General features: G+C 40.3%; 1 protein-coding gene across 4 annotated transcripts in view; it reads left to right on the top strand.

The window, feature by feature from the left end:
* LOC115018529 (rho GTPase-activating protein 26-like) overlaps window positions 1-18,075 on the top strand; it is an 80,047-nt gene that overhangs the window by 22,570 nt on the left and 39,402 nt on the right. For all 4 annotated transcript variants that reach the window (XR_003833398.1, XR_003833397.1, XM_029447551.1 and 1 more), the window contains exons 2-4: window positions 11,459-11,554; window positions 14,241-14,302; window positions 14,430-14,501. Coding sequence is in view for 2 of the 4 variants with exons in the window: in XM_029447551.1 (XP_029303411.1) it covers window positions 11,459-11,554; window positions 14,241-14,302; window positions 14,430-14,501 (230 nt within the window). In the remaining 2 variants the exon portion in view is untranslated. The remainder of the gene's footprint in view (window positions 1-11,458; window positions 11,555-14,240; window positions 14,303-14,429; window positions 14,502-18,075) is intronic.

Below are 18,075 nucleotides of genomic sequence, written 5' to 3'. Positions count from 1 at the left end.
TGTTGCTTTAATATGATTGATTCACAACCTCTTGACATAATGATGAGGACTAAATGTTCCGCATGTTTCCGCTGTTCCACTGTCGATGACCTCAAGCGGGAAAACAGATTGTCCAATGCAGCTCAGAACAACTATAGCCAGCCACGACAGAAGGAACACTAGCCTGTCATCCTCTGGCTCTTATGTCCTTCTCTGTGTCTCTCACCTTGCCTACGAGAGTGTGCCTATGAGAGTGTATGTATTTGTGTGATTCAAGCATCCTGTGCACTCACTGTGAGCTCTGTGTAACGGGAAGGTCAAATACTCTCTTTCATTTCCTGAGGATGCCTTGGCTCCGTCTTTAAGTCACGGTCATCATATCAGGGAACGCTATCAGACCATCGGTACGTGACCATTATTAGAGCTGCAACCATTCGTTATTATTATTATTTTGCAATTAAGCAACCGTTCATTTTCTAAACGATTTGATTATGGTCCTTTACAATGTCAGAAAATAGGGATGAAATGAACCATAACAATTTCTTAAGTTTAATTGGTTTGTGCAGAATTGGTCAATTGACAGAAATCTATTAAATGATGATTTCAGCTGAGGTCAATTTATTGGTGACGTGACAAGAAGAGCACCTTTTTATATACAATTATTATTAATAATAATAATAATAATAATGATAATACACTTTAAATAGCAATTTGTTTTACAATGTTACAAGTGCTTTACAAAAAAAGAAACAGAAGCTACAATAACAAATTAAATACAAATGGAGGGATACATAAAAACACAGTAAACATAAAGCTGAAGTAAGTTGTGACTGTGTGCAGCCTCAAATCACTACACAGTGGATGATGCTTTGATTCCACTGATAAACTGATCATTTATAAATAATCTGAATTTGTTTTGCACATTTATTCTTCACTTTGCTTCGTCGTCTAATGCTTGTTGCAAACCATCTCAAACATCATGAATAAAGCTCTAGAGGAAATGCTACTCGGGGGATACTTGTGGTGTCTGTGTTCTCCTCACTTCACAAGAATGTTATGAAACTGGCTGAAGACTTGGTGTTTTCTGTTAAATTACGAGGTCAGTTTAAGCCGGAGCAGGGCATTTCTGGCTCTGAATCCAAGTCGGATTGTCCCGCATTCCTGCTGTGGATTTTTCCAGCAGATGATTTCACCCCACAAAAAAAAAAAAGAAGAGGAAAAAAAAAAGAGTGAGGAAAACCTCCCCGGTTGTCTCTGTTCGCTGCGTCAGCAACAGGCGTGGCAGTGCCAAAATCAGAGCGGGAGGAGAGGTCGAAAGAGGAGAGTAAGCGAGGGAGGGAGAAGGTGGAAGAGTGTGACGGAAGCATACAAGTGCTGAAACTGAAAACTAACGAAAGAGTGAGAGGAAAAGATAACAGATGGAGACAGAGGAAGAGAGACTTAAAAAAAAAAGAAGAAAAATCCCCGAAAGAAAGAGAAACTGAACTTCCTGCTCCGTGTGGTGGCCTGGCTTCTTTGTGCATGTTGCTAGGATACGATAGCTATGTGGCCTGGGACAAGAGGAGGGAGAACGTGAAAGCCTCAATGATGTACAGTGTTTCTCTCGTTTTATTCCCAAAGCTACTCGGATCATTTCCAACCATTAGAGTCAATTATGCAATTATATGGTCGGTAATATAGTTTCACCCACAGACTGCAAAGTGTTCAATGTTTCATGTCCTGGTGAAGATATGAAGTGTTAGAGCACGACCAATACTGGATTTTGAGGCAGATATATCGATATTTAGGGCGTAGTGCTGAATAATTGATTTGAACACTTAGACCTTTTTTGATATACATTCAAGTTGCTGATTTTTCTTGGTTTAATATCATTAAAAGTTATGTAAAAATGTGAAAATATTTGGGTTTTGGACTTTTATCGTGACAAAACAATTTGACGATGTTGCCTTTGTCTCTGGGAACCTGTGATGTAAATGTTAAATCAATAGATTAAACAAAAGAATAATCAACAGATGAATTGATGATAAAAAATAATCATTATTTGCAGCCCCAGTTGAAAGTCTGAACTATATTGAATGAAGTGAACAACACAACAAACATTTAGGATAAGGATATGACATAAATCCATTGCAACGTTGAAAGTATCATACAGTCGCAATGCACAAAAGGTCCATAATCAGCAATATCGGAACATATCTGTACACATTTCTTCTTCTTCCCCAGGCTTCTCTTTCCTTAATATGCCTTCACCCCTTAAACATAGTTTAATTCCTCTTCCTCTCTTTGAATCTAGCCAGAAACGGTTCACATCCCTTCTTCTTCTACAGCTGTTTCTCAGCTCAGTCCCCTCTGTCCCTCACTAAAACTATGACTTTGTTCCTCTTGCTTCTCCCTGTTTCCCCCCCCACCCCCCCCCCACCCCCCCAACTATTCCTGCCCCCTCTCCACCATCTGACTCTCAATTCATTCTAGTCGGGACTGTGCGTGTCATTGTTAGGCTCTTTTTGTTGCCAGGCTTCATTTGGCCATTGTTAATCACTTTGTTGGCCTCCGAGCACCATTCAGCCAGTTTCTGATGAGCGAAGTGCTATTACAGGGCAAAGAACAGCCATCATACACGAGCACAGAGCTTCATTGACTTTATCATTTCTGAGATTTATAGGAGATGGTTTCATCTTGTTTTTCCGTGCTTTTATTTTTCTCTGCTCCTTCCTTTATTTTCTTCCTTGGGATTCCTCCTCGGGATGGGCAGTTACACACTCAGTTCATAGGAATGAAGATACTAAGGGTGTGTGTGTGTGTTGTTTTTAGATTGTTTAGCTCCATGACAGGTCGGACCTACTGTGTGGGGGAAAATGAGAAGGTTCTTACTGTTCTCGACAAATTACAGTGAAACTTTTACAGTACACACACACACTCTGGTAACACCCTCAGTCGCTGCACTGATGCATTCAGATGGGATGAAAGCCATCTGCTGAGATTGACAAAGGGAGTGTTTCCAGTGTGTGAATGCCGGGTCTGCTTTGTCAACTCTGGTGCTGTGTCATGGGTTGGCGTGTGTGCGTGTGTGCGTGTGTGTGTGCGCGCACACTGTCAGGACTCCCCCATGTGTGAGGGAGTTCCATCACAGTTTAGTGCTGTTTATGGTCCACAGAGCTGCTGCTGGCAAACACACAAAGGTTTTCACAACATTATCGTAGTAAATATAAAAACAAATGTTCATGGTCAATCTGTTCTGGGTCTTGGACATACAAACAAAACTTATTTGTAACCACGTTACACATGTTTAGGTTTTATGAAATATTAGGTTCTCAGTCTTTAAGTCTTATACAAATTAAAGCTGTAAACTCATGATCCATGGTTTACTAAAACATATATATATTTTAAACCAGTGTCAAATTTAAGTAGTAAATTGTGGCCATAATATTACCTAATTTCCTTCTTCACTGCCTTCTGTGGTTAAACGTATGTTAAAAATACAGTGAATGACTGGCGTTGGGTTGGTGGGGGGTCTGTGTGTCAGTCTGCAGTTAAACCAGCACCAGGAATATTTATACAAGTGCCGCCAATTAGTGCGTGATTGAGAGGTATGTAGAAAGTCTGTGAGTGTGTGTGTGCACAGATGTGTGTGTGCCTCATGGACACCATGCTGGTAATAGGAAGTGGAGCTATGTGGCAAATAAAAGACTGTTCTGTATCTGAAGTCACCTTAAACCTCTGATGGATTTGAATACTGTAAAAATGAGGATCATATTCAGAAAGAATGGAAATTGTGTCCAGTACTGAATCTAAAACTAGAAACAGTTGTTCATTTGCACATTGTCATTACAACGTGTATAAGGTTTTGGCCATAGATCTAAAAACGCCTTGAATTCCCAATGAAACTTTTGAATGGCTGTGAAATATACAGACATTCATGGTCCCCAAAAGATGTATATGTTTTCATGTTTACAACTCGCTAATATATTAGTAATGTGACATGCAGTATCAGTTTGAAATACTCTAATTAAACCCTGGAACATGTGCATGTGTGTGCATGTGTGTGCATGTGTGTGCATGTGTGTGCATGTGTGTGCATGTGTGTGCATGTGTGTGCATGCATTTGTCTCCTGCATGTGTGCAGGGATGTTTGTGTGAAGAGTTAGCCTTAGCCTGGCAGTAGTTTCGAACATCTTGGCAGCAGCTTGTCCTGATGACATACCTGTTGTGCCGTTAAAAGGTGATGACATAAATCATAAGTCTGAGCTCTGTTTTCCTCTCTTTCTCCCCATTTCTCTGCCAATCTCTCGCTCTGTTTTTCAATCTCTGAAGTGACGTTATCGCTGTTGCATCCAACCCAAACTCGCATAGTGTTGAAACGGGCTTGGATGTGACTTTTCTTGTAACCCTATATTAAAACATTTGGAAATTGTACTTTTGGAATACACGCTTGCGTGCCGTTTTTCAAGTTAACCATATTCCAACGACTGAAGTGGTTGAATTCTACTGGGATTAGTAATCCACCCTTAACCTCTAAACATTAACCCACTTTACACAGCCTGCAGGGAATGCAAGACAAGGTATTAGATGGTATAGAAACAATGTTACTGAACAGCGGTTAGCTTTTTCTTCTTCTACTATTCTCCAGCTGTGTTGGTGGATCGCATTACAGGCGGATGATGGACCTGAAATGTGGGTCTGTAACAGGATCTACACTCATAGTCAGATTTGACCTTAATCATCATATATGCTCCACTGTGGGCACAAGAGCGATGAGACGGTATATGTTGTGCGTCAACGTGGACCGACCCAGTCTGCTTCCCATAAAGCTGACTGAGCAGAATGGACAGACGAAGGGTGACTTTTGACCTCTTCTCTCTCCCCCCCCCCCCCCCCCCAAACCTGCACTTACCATGGCAACGCCTGAAAGAAGCCATCTCCTCTTCTTTCCTGGTTTATTGTTGCCCTGAACGTCATGTTTCCGCCGCGCTAAATGGCAAACTGACCTTGTGTTCTCTGTCCGACAGGAAAGCCCGGCCGTGTACTGTAGGTTCGTGCACAACGTTTGATCATGTTCACTTACATTGGGTTTTTCCTTTTTTAAAAGTTGACCTCAAGCCACTCCTGCTTTATTGTTGAGGAAGGAAAGAGGGCTGAGCAGAGATTATATTAGATTCAAACTCACAAGGTTTCAATTAGAGTGTGTTCGTTTCAGCATAAAGCTATCAGGATGCCACAGGGATGATATTTGAGTTTGACAGTATTGACCTTTCCGGTATGAGACTCTCCCTCTGTGTGTGTATGTGTGTGTGTACGTCCCTCCCTCTGCCTCTCTGTCTTTCTTTCCCACTGACAGAAAAGTATTTTGGCCAAGGGGTGAGGTCGTTGGCTGTCAGATATTTGGGTGAGTTTTACAGGATTTTACTAAGCAGAGCGAAGGGATTTGGCAGCAAAATTCAACCGTCCTTTACTGCACTCTACTGCGTCGTGCGCACCTCAGCCTGCTAGCGTTGTAGTGCAACATATATAACTATACAGAGCAGCACTCACTGCATATGAGTAGAAATCATCTGTGAGTGTGAAACATGATTAAAAAAACCCAATTAAATTGGCTTAAAATGTATCGTTAACAGATTTTCTTTAATTCTTAACAATTCATATTGGGATATTCAGTTTTGTGCATATAATAAACACATAATAAGTAATTTTTCAGCAGTTCAAAGTCATATTTACACCGTGATGGTCATTTCTTCAAGATCAAAATTAAAGTGTCTCAAGTAAAACACTATACTAGATCACTTTATCTGGACATTAGAATATGTCAATCCATTGCTACTCAGATGTAGCCAGTATAGGAAGTGACATCCTGTTAAATCACAAGATTCTATGAGAAAAACATAACTTGTGTGTGTGTGTGTGGTGTGTGGTGTGTGGTGTGTGTGTGTGTGTGTGTGTGTGTGTGTGTGGTATGAATTTACAGTCTTTTGCTTGGCTGCTGGGTCATGTAAAGAATTAGATGAGGAGACTGAAATCTGTCTTTGTCCCCACAGATGAATGTGTGTGTGTGTGTGTGTGTGTGTGTGTGTGTGTGTGTGTGTGTGTGTGTGTGTGTGTGTGTGTGTGTGTGTGTGTGTGTGTGTGTGTGAGAGAATGTTTGTCCCTCTCGATGAATAGGGTTTCTATTCACATGCTTGTTGAACAAAGCTACTGCAGAGTTCCATGTACTGCTGGATATCCTGTTGATATCACACAGGCCCATTCTTTCGACTGCGTATGTGTGTGTGTGTGTGTGTGTGAGTTAATACACATAGCGGTCGTTGTACAGTGCTGCTGCATGGTTGTGGTTAATTACACATTCCTTTTGTGTAGCTTACAGTGCTATGTGTGTGTTTTCCCTGTACTTTTTTGAGCAGGATTCTTTATTTCAGCAGTATCCAAACCACTGTCCCTCAAATGGCATTGTTAAACTGCAGGCAGAGAATGTGACAGGCAGATTTAAGACTGACAGGATTCCCACTCATAAGTAATGCTACACATGACAAGCCAACCCTCTTTAAGAAATATCTGTGTAACGCTCAAAAAGGAGTGACTATGCTGACCACCCTTTGCCCTCTTGCCCTGCACTGTCACATGTTGTGTTTTAATGTGTTGCAGTAACAAAGCACCTGTAGTATCCCTACGTTACAGCTGACCGTACAGACATCGCTGTTCAATGCTTATCATTTCACCTGAATTTTCTTCAGTTCGTAAACTATGTTGGATGTTTCCAACAGATAGTTTGAGTAATCATTTCTCTCTTCCAAATAAGTTTGACTGTCGTAAGAGTTTTAGCGATGTCGCCACAGTTTGTTTGTATGCGTCTCCACTGGGCTTTGTCATGAGGGAGTGAGGGAGAAGAATGGGGGGGGGGGGGGGGGGGTGTGGGTCTCTGTCATACAAGTGTGAAAGAAAAGGGGAAGAAGACAGAGAGGCAAGTGTCAACAGGGCCACTTATTTTTAGCTTTGTCACTGTCCTCAGATGTCCTTCCTGCCTGGACATGGAGACACACACACACACACACACACATTGCACGAACACTAAATAACAGGGACAGCATGTCATCATCATCGTGCATCTGGCATCAAGGAACGCCCAACAATGTGTCTTTTTTTCCTCTTCAGCTCCAAATCTTATGTTGCATATTCAAGACGTTTCAAATATTTTCCAACCAATGGTTGATTTTTATCACTTAAACAACAGACCTACGCAGCCATACCAATGCTGGAATGCTGCTGTAGCAGCTGGGGGAACATACCATATAATTCAGTTCAGCCTGGGGGTTTTATTTACATGGATTGTCCACATTAATGAATATATGTATAGTCTAAATGGGCCGGAGTTAGACAAAAAATAAAGTCAGGGCGGCCCGTAGCCTAAGAGTTAAGACACCGACCCCCATGAACCACTTTTTGAAATTAAGGCAAAAAAAGGCCCCTAAAAGGCGCTGGTTTAGTATTGTACAAACATATGTTTTAATACAAATTCTCTCCAAAAACATTGCTTGTTTTACTTTTCCCTTGTAGCCATAAATATCACTATGTATGAGAGATTTATTTTCTTTTTAGTAATTTGGACAAACGGATCCTTTACCACTTAAACACACATGGCAGCTGCGATTAGTGGCTGCAGGTATGAAATGATGCTCCACCCAGTCCTCAATATACTTTTAAATGTTACTTCTATCTGCATGTAAGTATGTACTGCTATCTTTTAACCTGGGGTTTGAACTTGTGATTCCCTGAAACGAAATGGCTACAGTACCATAAATGGTAAGGCGTCAGTGCTCACTACATGTATAGTAGACAGTCTTTTACACAAAAGCTTCTCTGGACAATGTTCTTGTTGTGACATGTAATTCTTTCTTAGTTTTGGAGTAATTCATTTGTGTTGGACAAAATCTTACGGAATCATTTGGGCCAAAAATGTGTTTTGGATTTAGAAGCATAGTCTAGAGTGAGCTGAGAGCCGTGCTCTGAGCTGACGTGTGCTTGTGTACCGACGGATTAATGTATATGTGAGTTTGCATGTGTCCGAGCGTGGTACCGGTGCCAGCATCTATCGAGAACATAGCTACGGGGAGCATTAGGACATGCATGAGGTATCTGCGTACACGAGCCAGAACAATTCTAACATTACCTCATGACGTCGTTTGCCAGAATTTACCCGTGAGACATCCTCCAAGGGCAAGTAAGCTAAACGCAAATGCATGCTTGCAAATTGGTTTTTCATCACAGTTTTGAGTGATGCAACTTGAACGTATTGTTTCCAAAGTATAATACTACAACCTTTAATGTCCACAGCATAATGTATATACATATTCCATTTTTCCCATAGGTTGCAAATGGTGACTAAATGGTTCAAGGCAGGACATATTTCTTTAAGCTTTGGAGACAAAGTTAGCTAACTTTAAGACATCGTAATGAAACAAATATTTCCTTTTTTTTTTGACATTACACCATTTCAGGTTTTTTTCTTTTAGCCATTTTGAAACTGACACTCAAAAGTCACCATAGTATGCGCAATACGAAAGGCAACTCCCTTTCCACTTCCCCCAGACGACACAATTTTACTGTGACTTTGCACGTAAAATGGAAATGAACCATAACTCCTAATGACTTCGCTCTTAAAGGTGTTGAGCACTTTCTGCTCAGAATCAATATCAACTTTTTGGATGCTTATTTTAGTGGTGCCAAAACGGTTGAGAGTGTTGTACTTTTTAATGCACACGTAAAATATAATGGTCTATAATGTGCCTCTGCCAGCATTTAGTTTTACAGGTTAAGGGATACTCCCCCTATCAAAATCTATTGAAATGTTTTCATAATGTTTTTTAATGCTCCGCTTGAGGTGCATTTCAATTTACGACAGTTTAAACAACCACATAAATTTGAGCTTGATGCTAAATTAAAGTTTTTTTCTTTTATTAAGTAAAAAGAAAACTGGTTCACTGATGCTGATACGGATAGTGCAGACGGTTCTGCCACCAGTCAGCAACAGAACACGTACACATGTGATAAAGTGGGAGCTCACATGTGTAATGCACTTTAGAAAAAAGTATTTAACAATATTTAATCATTTTAATTTGCCTTTTAAATAATAGTACTTGTCAGTAGTGTTTGCTACAAGCAACTGAATGTTCAGCTGAAACCTACTGATGGCGGCAGAACATAATGTATGAAATGGTAAAATGAAGTAGATGTGGATGGAGTGTTTCTGAGGCCGTGTTTTTTTTTTTAAATGCCCGTCTGTTTGCCTACTCCTCTGTCTGTGGCCGGTCGTGGTGTTTACGAAGGAGAGCACGTGAAGTGTGGCGGGAGCCAGAGTGGGAGAAATGAACAACTAGAGGCACGTTTCACTCACAAGGTGCTGAGAGGAACTGTCGGTGGCAGAAAGGAGAAGGAGGCCAAAAATAAATAGAGAGCAGAGAAGCAAGAGTGAGGAGGAGGACAGTGTAGAAAGAGATATAGTTCTGTTTAGCTCTTGTGGACACATAGCATATAGACACTCAGGCCACCCAGGTTAGTGTACAATGTGTGGTCTAAAACAGGCACTTCAGGAGCAGTCTTAAAAAAAAAAGCATGTGTTCAATAATCAAAGGATTTGGGGTTGATTATCACTTTACTGCTGCACCAGTGCTTTTCAAACATGCAAAAATAATGACTCCCTGCCTTCCCCTTCACATTTTTTTTTTTTTCCCAATGAATTATTAACAAGTACAGCACAATAACACCCTGTTATGTCGGTAGAGCTTTCACTGGGCTTTTGATTGGCTGTCACAGATGACTTTGCCAGGTGCTGACATTTCTGACCTTAAAGCTGCTGTGTGTGCATCCATAGCTTTGAAGGAGCAGGCCAGACTGTGCTTTGAAAACAGAAACGCCATGCTGTCTTATACCTAAACACATTTTTATTTGCTTGAGAGCGGCACCACAAGTTAGTGAAAACTGCTGTATTTGTCTGATTTCTGTAATTATTTAATATTCGTCCACTACACGCCACCACCATACACCGTGTCAGATTTAATACGAGATTAAGTTTATAACAAAAATAGTCAGTCAACAGGTGAGTGACACTTTTGTTTTCTCTGACTTTGTTATAGTTTAAATTTTATTGTATGTGTTCACAATAAATAATAAGACTGCGTGAATTGTGACAGTATACATGGAATTGCAGTATTATACGTATTACGTATTTATACTTTAGTTATTTTGATGCTACAGAGCGGCTGGGGCAGAGTGCTTTACTGTGTGTGTGTGTGTGTGTGTGTGTGTGTGTGTGTGTGTGTGTGTGTGTGTGTGTGTGTGTGTGTGTGTGTGTGTTTCTGGCAGCACATGTAGCAACTCCTAGGTCTGTGTTTCATTTTGTAGACTGGCAAGCTGCACCAGATCTTTCCAAACGCACACACACACACAAATATCTGCGTTGTGTGTTATTTACACGAACATGGTCAATTACACTCTGTCTGTCTTCTCTCTCTACACTCAGTGTCCTTTCCCTGACTCCCATCTGTCTTTCCAAGAGACTCTTGATCTATCCTCTTTCCCTCTTTATGTCTCTGCATTCTCGTCTTTATCTTCAGTAGTTTACAAAACTCCTCCGCAATACACTTTTGCAAGTGTACATTTTCTCTATCCTCCTCTCTCTGGAACAGTGGGAACTCCCTGCTGGGGTTGACCACGTTATACTGTTACTATACTACAATCAGCCAAAGCATCAATAGTTATGGTCATCATTTTAAGTTTTAATAGTGATGAGAAATGACTCTTTCACTCCGAGCCTGTACATGTCGCAGACCTCGGCCAGTACGGCAACAGGAAATATTGTTGTGAAGGTGACTGCCTTGAGTTTAAATGGACGGGAAGCCAAACTGGCTGTGAGTGTGTGTCTCCTAGGAGCTCTTAGCGCCTCATGTATTATTTGAAAGGCATCCATCTGTCCGAGGCTTTTCACCGCCTCACTTGGCTAGTGTGACTTAAGTTTAATGGAACTTTTTTACACACACACACACACACGCACACACGCACACACACACACACACACACACGCACACGCACACGCACACGCACTCACTAACACCACTGGGGATCTACTCACAGTATTCGCCTGTTTGCATTTAACCTCTTTCCACTCGCTCTCACTTTCTCTATTATAATAATAATAATAATAATAATAATAATAATAATAATAATAATAATAATAATAATAATAATAATAATAATAATAATAATAATAATAAAAGCCTAATCAGGACAAGAGAGTAACGTAGTCTTCCATGGGCGTATTACATGTTTTTAGGCCAGGTAACTAAAGTAAAAAGTAAGAATACAAAGCTTTATATAAAACATGGCTTTTGCAAAAAAAACCAAAAAAAAAACCTGCCGTCTGTAAAGTTTCCTCACTGGTGAAATGAAACATCAGTAAACTTATCTGCCCCTTTCTCTCCTTTCTCCCTTCTCTCAGGTCTGTCAACAGCCAAGAGGAAGTTTGCTGACTCACTCAACGAGTTTAAATTCCAGTGTATCGGAGATGCTGAGACGGATGATGAGATATGCATAGGTGAGCTTGCTGATATGAAATCCAATATATTCCCTTTACCAGCAGAGGAAAGCCTGTAAATAGACAGTAGACATGTGTGTTGTCAGTCACTGAAATAGGAAAGTCATATCATCACTATGTAGAATTATTTGCAATTATTTGCAATGCAATATTTATAGAAGGCGAGATGTGTGTCAAGATACCATTTTAAATTGAGTGTTGAGGTGCTGCAGAGACGTCCTGGATTACAAATCCTTTTCTACAGACTTGAGAAAAAATCAGTTTGTCCTTTCAAAATATCCCCCATAATCATTTTAATGCTTTTGAATGGAAATTAGAATAATGATGTAGAAATGATAGTTCCTTCCAATATCGCAACACGATCTTGTTGTACTTGCTTCCTGTTTTATTTTGAAATGTTCACTCCTCCTTGTGTCATGTCTTGTTTTACTTTCTGTCCTTGTGTTTTTCCTTCTTCTGTGATTGTTGACATCCTCCTGTGTCCTGTGTCACCCTGCCCTTGTGTCTTTGCCTTTCTCCCCCAGCTGTGTCTCGTTTCTTTGATTAGTGTCTGTATGTATATATCCCTGTCTGTCCCAGTGTTCCTGGTCGGTTCGTCATTCATGTTACATCCGTGCTTCTTTCGTGCTTCCTTCGTGCTTCCTTCGTGCTTCCTTCGTGCTTCCTTCGTGTTTCCTTCGTGCTTCCTTCGTGCTTCCTTCGTGCTTCCTTCGTGCTTCCTTTGTGCTTCCTTCGTGCTTCCTTGTATCAAAACGTATTATTATATGAACGCTATCAAGTGGAACACAATGGCAAATTATAAAAAGCATATGAAAAGTCATGTCAGTTTAACTGCCAGGCCATTCCCTGACACATTTAAAGCCTATTCAGCAACTAATGAACAGCCATACAAACTAAACAAAGTGAGACTTATAGTACATTTGCTATAAAGCTTAATATTGTGATCATTGCTCTGTTATTTGAATGTGCAGCCCCATTGTTGTATTATTATCACTAGTGGTCATCATTCATCTTTATTTTATTCATTTCCATTTTGAATTTTTAAGCCCCAAATGATATAATATTTATATCATTACCTCTAAATGAACTTTTCTCTGGATTTGGGCAAAATACAGAAGGTGAAACCAGTCAAATGGTGCAAAAGCCTCATCCTCACCCTTCACCTTCATTTGTCTGTTGTCATTATGTCATTATGTCATGTGCTAACAATCAATAAGTAGATTTTTCCAGTGGCATCATGCACATCTGTTGGGTTGACAACATGAGAACTACAGTTCAGTTTACAGTGTAGATTTCTGCATATTCTCCACAATAAAAGCTTCATTTATACAAGATATACAATCATGTTTGTAATGTCATTGTTCCCTTATCCTCTATAATACAACAAATATACATTATGCTACTTGCTTAAGCCTGTTGTATATATCCTGTTTCTTTTTCTTCTTCTTAATGTTGCTATCAAACCAGTATTCTAAGCTTCATACTGACCTAACCCTAACATATTGGTTCATAGTGGTGTCATCTTAATGTGATAATGGTCTACAGTACATGAGAATATGACTCCTAATTCCACCTAAACTCATCCAGGCCTTGCACTGCTCTTTGTGCCTGCAGTGAAACGTGCAGCAGTCACCACACCCTCTCATGCTGCCTGGCTCTGTCTGTGCAGGCTGCAGCGTCTCACTGACCTGACCCACCCACTACTGTTGTTTAACTAACCCCAGCTATCTTTCCTGAACAGCTTGCTGCACGACAGCACTGTTGTTTTAAGAATATTAATTTTCATACTCTTGTCAAAACGTGTTTCTTTCTCTCCGATGATGATGTCACTCCAACTGGATCTACAACTTTTATTTATTAAAAAAAGAAAAAGTTGCCTTACATAGCAATGGAAAATAGCCTACAAATAGACTCTACATTTTTATTATTCCATGTGATTGATAAAGAATGTGTGATTGAGCCTACTGAAAGGTTTGACTGCATTTCATGAGCTTTGTAAAAGATTTTTCAATGCATTCCTTGCATAGTCTAGAAGTTACGCTCCCTTTTAATTGGATATAACTTCCAAGAACTAAATCCTGTAACTTGAAGTCTGATGTTGAAAAGTATAGTAGAGTGAAAGTGTGTGTGTGTGTGTTGTGACAAATAAGGAATAAACCCCCTGTCTATATACCTGCACACGCTCAGTATGTATGTGCACTCACTACATCTGAAGAACTAAGTGTGTGCGTGTGAAGTGTTGGACAGGGATGGAGGCAATTGAAGTGGAACCTCTGAGCCAAAACAATGTAGCCGGTCCCCGCTTGCCAGCGAGTACGGAAACAAGCGCTGTGCTCGCTGTGAAAGCACCATAGAAACAAACCATCTAAATTGTGGTTTCATTTCCAGTTAATTACTCTGCTGTGTCATGAGTTCAGAAACATTTGTAAGAAGTCTAAGAGCACAAACAAAGCTTCATCCCTGATCACTCTCTTCAATCACTATCTGTCTTTCTGTTTGCCTGTACTTGTGTCTCTCTCATGATATCTGTTTGAAATACCAACTGTCTGTCTCTTTCCAATTCTCTCTCTCTTTCTCTCTCTCTCTCTCTCTCTCTCTCTCTCTCTCTCTCTCTCTCTCTCTCTCTCTCTCTCTCTCTCTCTCTCTCGCTCTCTCTCTCGCTCTCTCTCTCTCTCTCCGTCCTTAGCCAAGTCTCTTCAGGAGTTTGCAGCGGTCCTGCAGAACCTGGAGGATGAGAGAACACGTATGGTGAGAGTGACCCAGAGAATTATAAGGAATATTATCGGTTATCTGGTAAACTAAGAAATTGTCAGTGGGTTAGTCCTTTGTCGTCATGTCTGGCATCATATAATATTGTGTGTGTGTGCGCCCTTAGATCGAGAATGCCAACGATGTGCTGATTATGCCTCTGGAGAGGTTCAGGAAAGAACAGATCAGCGCAGCCAAGGTAAGGAGGCGACAGCACAGCTGCGGGACACGTGTACCGTGCATCAGTATGGATAAGCTGCCAGTGAAACGTAAATCAGTTCTTAGAGGGGCGCTCAAGACATACCGTCAATAATAAGATACAGTAGTAGAATTTGTGACTCTGCTTTATATTGATTACTTGGTGGTAATTGATGTGCGACCTTTGACCCTTTGATGGAGGACATGCAACATTACCCATATCATTTTCACACTGTATACACACTGAATTAAAGAAGTTGAGCTTCATAATACAGCTTCATGCTTTATTTGACTTAAAAGGCTTTACTAGGAGCAATAAGATAATAACACGATTAAAGCTATCAGATACAAGTACTGTATATCTTGGAGATTAAAAACACTGCAACATTGTTCCTATACCACAGACCTGTAAGTGAACATGACACCTTAAGAAGCTTCTTTATTGTGAAGTTCACCATCTCAGGCAGATGCACAAAGACAATATGAGAAAGGGCTTCTAGGAGAGGCTTGTAAAAAAACAAAAAACAAGTTGTAGAAGTAGTATAACTACATAAACATAACATTTAACCAAGGTCTGAACCATCACTGCATGACCTGGATAGCAGATTAGAGGAATACATAATCCTGTCATAAATCACTGAGGGGTCTCATAGGCCAGCAGGGCTCCCTCATGGCATGGCCAGTGTTGTCCTAGAGTTACAGTGTATAAATCTTGTACCTTAACTGAATGTATAGGAGGGTATGGAAACATTGAACGTAAAACAGTGAGCGAGTAGGTAAACAGGAGCACTCGACATCCACTGTATAAATATTAGGTTCATTTGACTTTTTGATTTCAATGTATTGCACTGCAGACTTTTAACAATTTCTACAACTCTCAATTTATAGGTACCATTCTATACATTTTTAGTTAAGCCCTAGCCTCCATGTTTTAAATATGCCATGCTTCAATGTCCAAATCTCCTTACAGCAGATCATGGTGCACTCACCCAGTGCAGTCATTAGCCATAAGACCTAGATGAGTAGCCACAGGGGTTCCCCTGATATATGCCGTATTCAATATGTTACCATATATACTCTGCTAATCCATCCCCTTATATCAGGTCATTGTTTGATTGTACATGGTGGCCGGATTTAAGAAGTAGGCATTATCTGTGCCGTTAGGTCACCATGAGCGATGTACTAATCCCAGTTTAGCCCTAAAATAACTGACAGCATCTTTCGCCTGGCACATTTTCACCTTGTCCTAAACGCTACAGAGCCGACAGCGAGTGAATAAGGAACTGTTTAGAAACAGAAAGAAAACTCAGGTCCATACCCTCATTTTAGTCACTGTGGAATTCACACAAAGAGAGAACACTGCTTTGAAGACTAACATGGGGCTGGTACCCTTGTACTCTAAAGCAGAGGTTCCAGAACCTTCTGTGGCTAAGGCACACCAAAGACCAAGCCAAAATCTCAAGGCACACCTGTGTTCATATCCGGGCAAAATCCCCTCTGTAACACATCGTATCACTGTTATCACTCTGTGAACATTTATTTAGCCGAGTCCTTGTAAGAAGCTATTCTCCTTCACACTAGCAGAGAGCCTTTGATGTGTCACACTCTAATATTTCCCACCATGCACAAATGGCTAAAACGGGTTCGCTTTGACAGATTTCTTTTTTTTTTAATGATTGTTTTATTTATATGTATATTCTTTCTTTTTGTTTTATATATTCACAACTCACTTTTCACATTGAACAGGTGCTCTTTTATTAAATAAACTAAACTCTTATGTCATTTATACCATTTATGCTTTTCGTTGTCACGCAGACACTGGAAACACTGGAAACACTGGAAACACCTAAAATAGGCCAAAAAGCATCTTCTTTCCAGCGTCCGTGTTGTTTCCACATTACGACTTAAAGCTCATGAACACAGCAAAGTCAATAGAACGACTGCCCGACTCTGGAAATGTGACCATCCGAGGAGCATGTGAATGCACTATTGGCCTTGGTGGAAGTCTGCGCTCACAGAATACCATTCTAGTTTAGCGTCATGGATTTGGTCCGATCGTGAGGAATTGCCTAGTTAAACACTAATTCTGTGTAAACGAGCAAAGTTAACGATTAAGCAGAGTTAGAGAGTAGAATGATAATCTGATTTGGTCATTTTGTTGTGTATCTGCTATCCTTTTGTGAATGTAACAACTTGTTCAGGTTGACACATTTACAGTCACTTTTAGCCCCATGCAGGGCACAGCAGATGCTGCTTGTGTTGAGGATATGCTTAATGATACATTACAGTACATTTATTTTACTGAACTTTGGCACTGGGATAAACAAAAACAAAAAAAAGCACCAATAAAGTGAATGCTTACAAGTTTCATGCCATGTGCTATATGCAGAAACGGGCAAGGGAGTGATGATGTATTGGTTGGCTTCATGTTTCACTGGGACCTCCTAGTCATTTTTGGCATGTCAAATGTGATTGTAGCTGTGATTAATCTATCTGGTGGCAGGGCAAGAACCTGTATAAAACATTTAATTTACTTTACTCTAGCTAGCGATCATACTGGGAGGAGATTGCCCCCTGCTGGCTGAGGATGGAAGTTACTTAAAGTAAACCAATTTTAAAAGTCTCTAACTTTTTACCAACGGTTTGGTGAACAGAAACAAAAAGGAAACAGTGTTTCATAGTAAACATGGCTTTGTAATTTGTGTTTTTCACTCGCACATTACCTTTTACAAAGGAAGTCAGAAAATGAAGCTTCCTTCAGTTGTTTTTTTTAAAGATGTATTTTTAGTCAGAATTATGTCATGTAACCCATAAGGAGAGACACACAGGAGAGGGTCATTTCAGACAGGATTTCCACAGTGAAAAAGGAAAAAGTCAAAGAGGCAGACTTTAAACAGAGGCCTTGTTGTTTAGAGGGACATTCATCATCTCTGATGCGTTCTGCAGCTGCTGTGTGTTCCTCCTCCGGCCCCGAGGACTCTTTTTGTTGTTGAAACCGGCTTGGCAATGAAACACCTGTGTCATGTGACTGAGACAACATCTAAGCATTATCGACATTATTAGTTATGACATCATTCTTTTTTTTAGTTTTTATTGATCTGGGAGTTTTATTTTCTTGGCAAATATCTTTCCAAGCGGAATTGAACACAAAAAAAACCAGAAAGGAAGTTGGGCGAGTCCAGCAAATGAAATACATGACCGATGAAGGCACTTCACCACATAAATGCAAAACATATTTTAAACCCCACAATACTATAAAACAGTGCTGCTCAGTGATTTACAACATTCCCCCCCCCCCCACACCCCAACAGGCGTTTTTCAAAGCAGGCAATTTCACTGGGATGATCTTAGAGTATGCACTTTATCATCATATTCCTCAGCCCTGCTTTCCCGTGTGCACATTTAGAGCTCATTAGTTCCTGCAAGACAGATTCTAGGTTTGGATCATTTTGGTGATAAAAATGAGTGTAAGTTTGAATAACTAGCAATTATTCTGAATCTGTTAGTGTGTCCCGTGTATTTGAGCTTCTTTCTTGATGCTCCAGCCTGGTCACGTTATGAGTTTGAGATAAAAA

Source organism: Cottoperca gobio, chromosome 14 (genome assembly GCF_900634415.1).
Source record: "Cottoperca gobio chromosome 14, fCotGob3.1, whole genome shotgun sequence".
Taxonomy (NCBI): Eukaryota; Metazoa; Chordata; class Actinopteri; order Perciformes; family Bovichtidae; genus Cottoperca; species Cottoperca gobio.
This window is presented reverse-complemented; position numbering and strand designations above follow the sequence as displayed.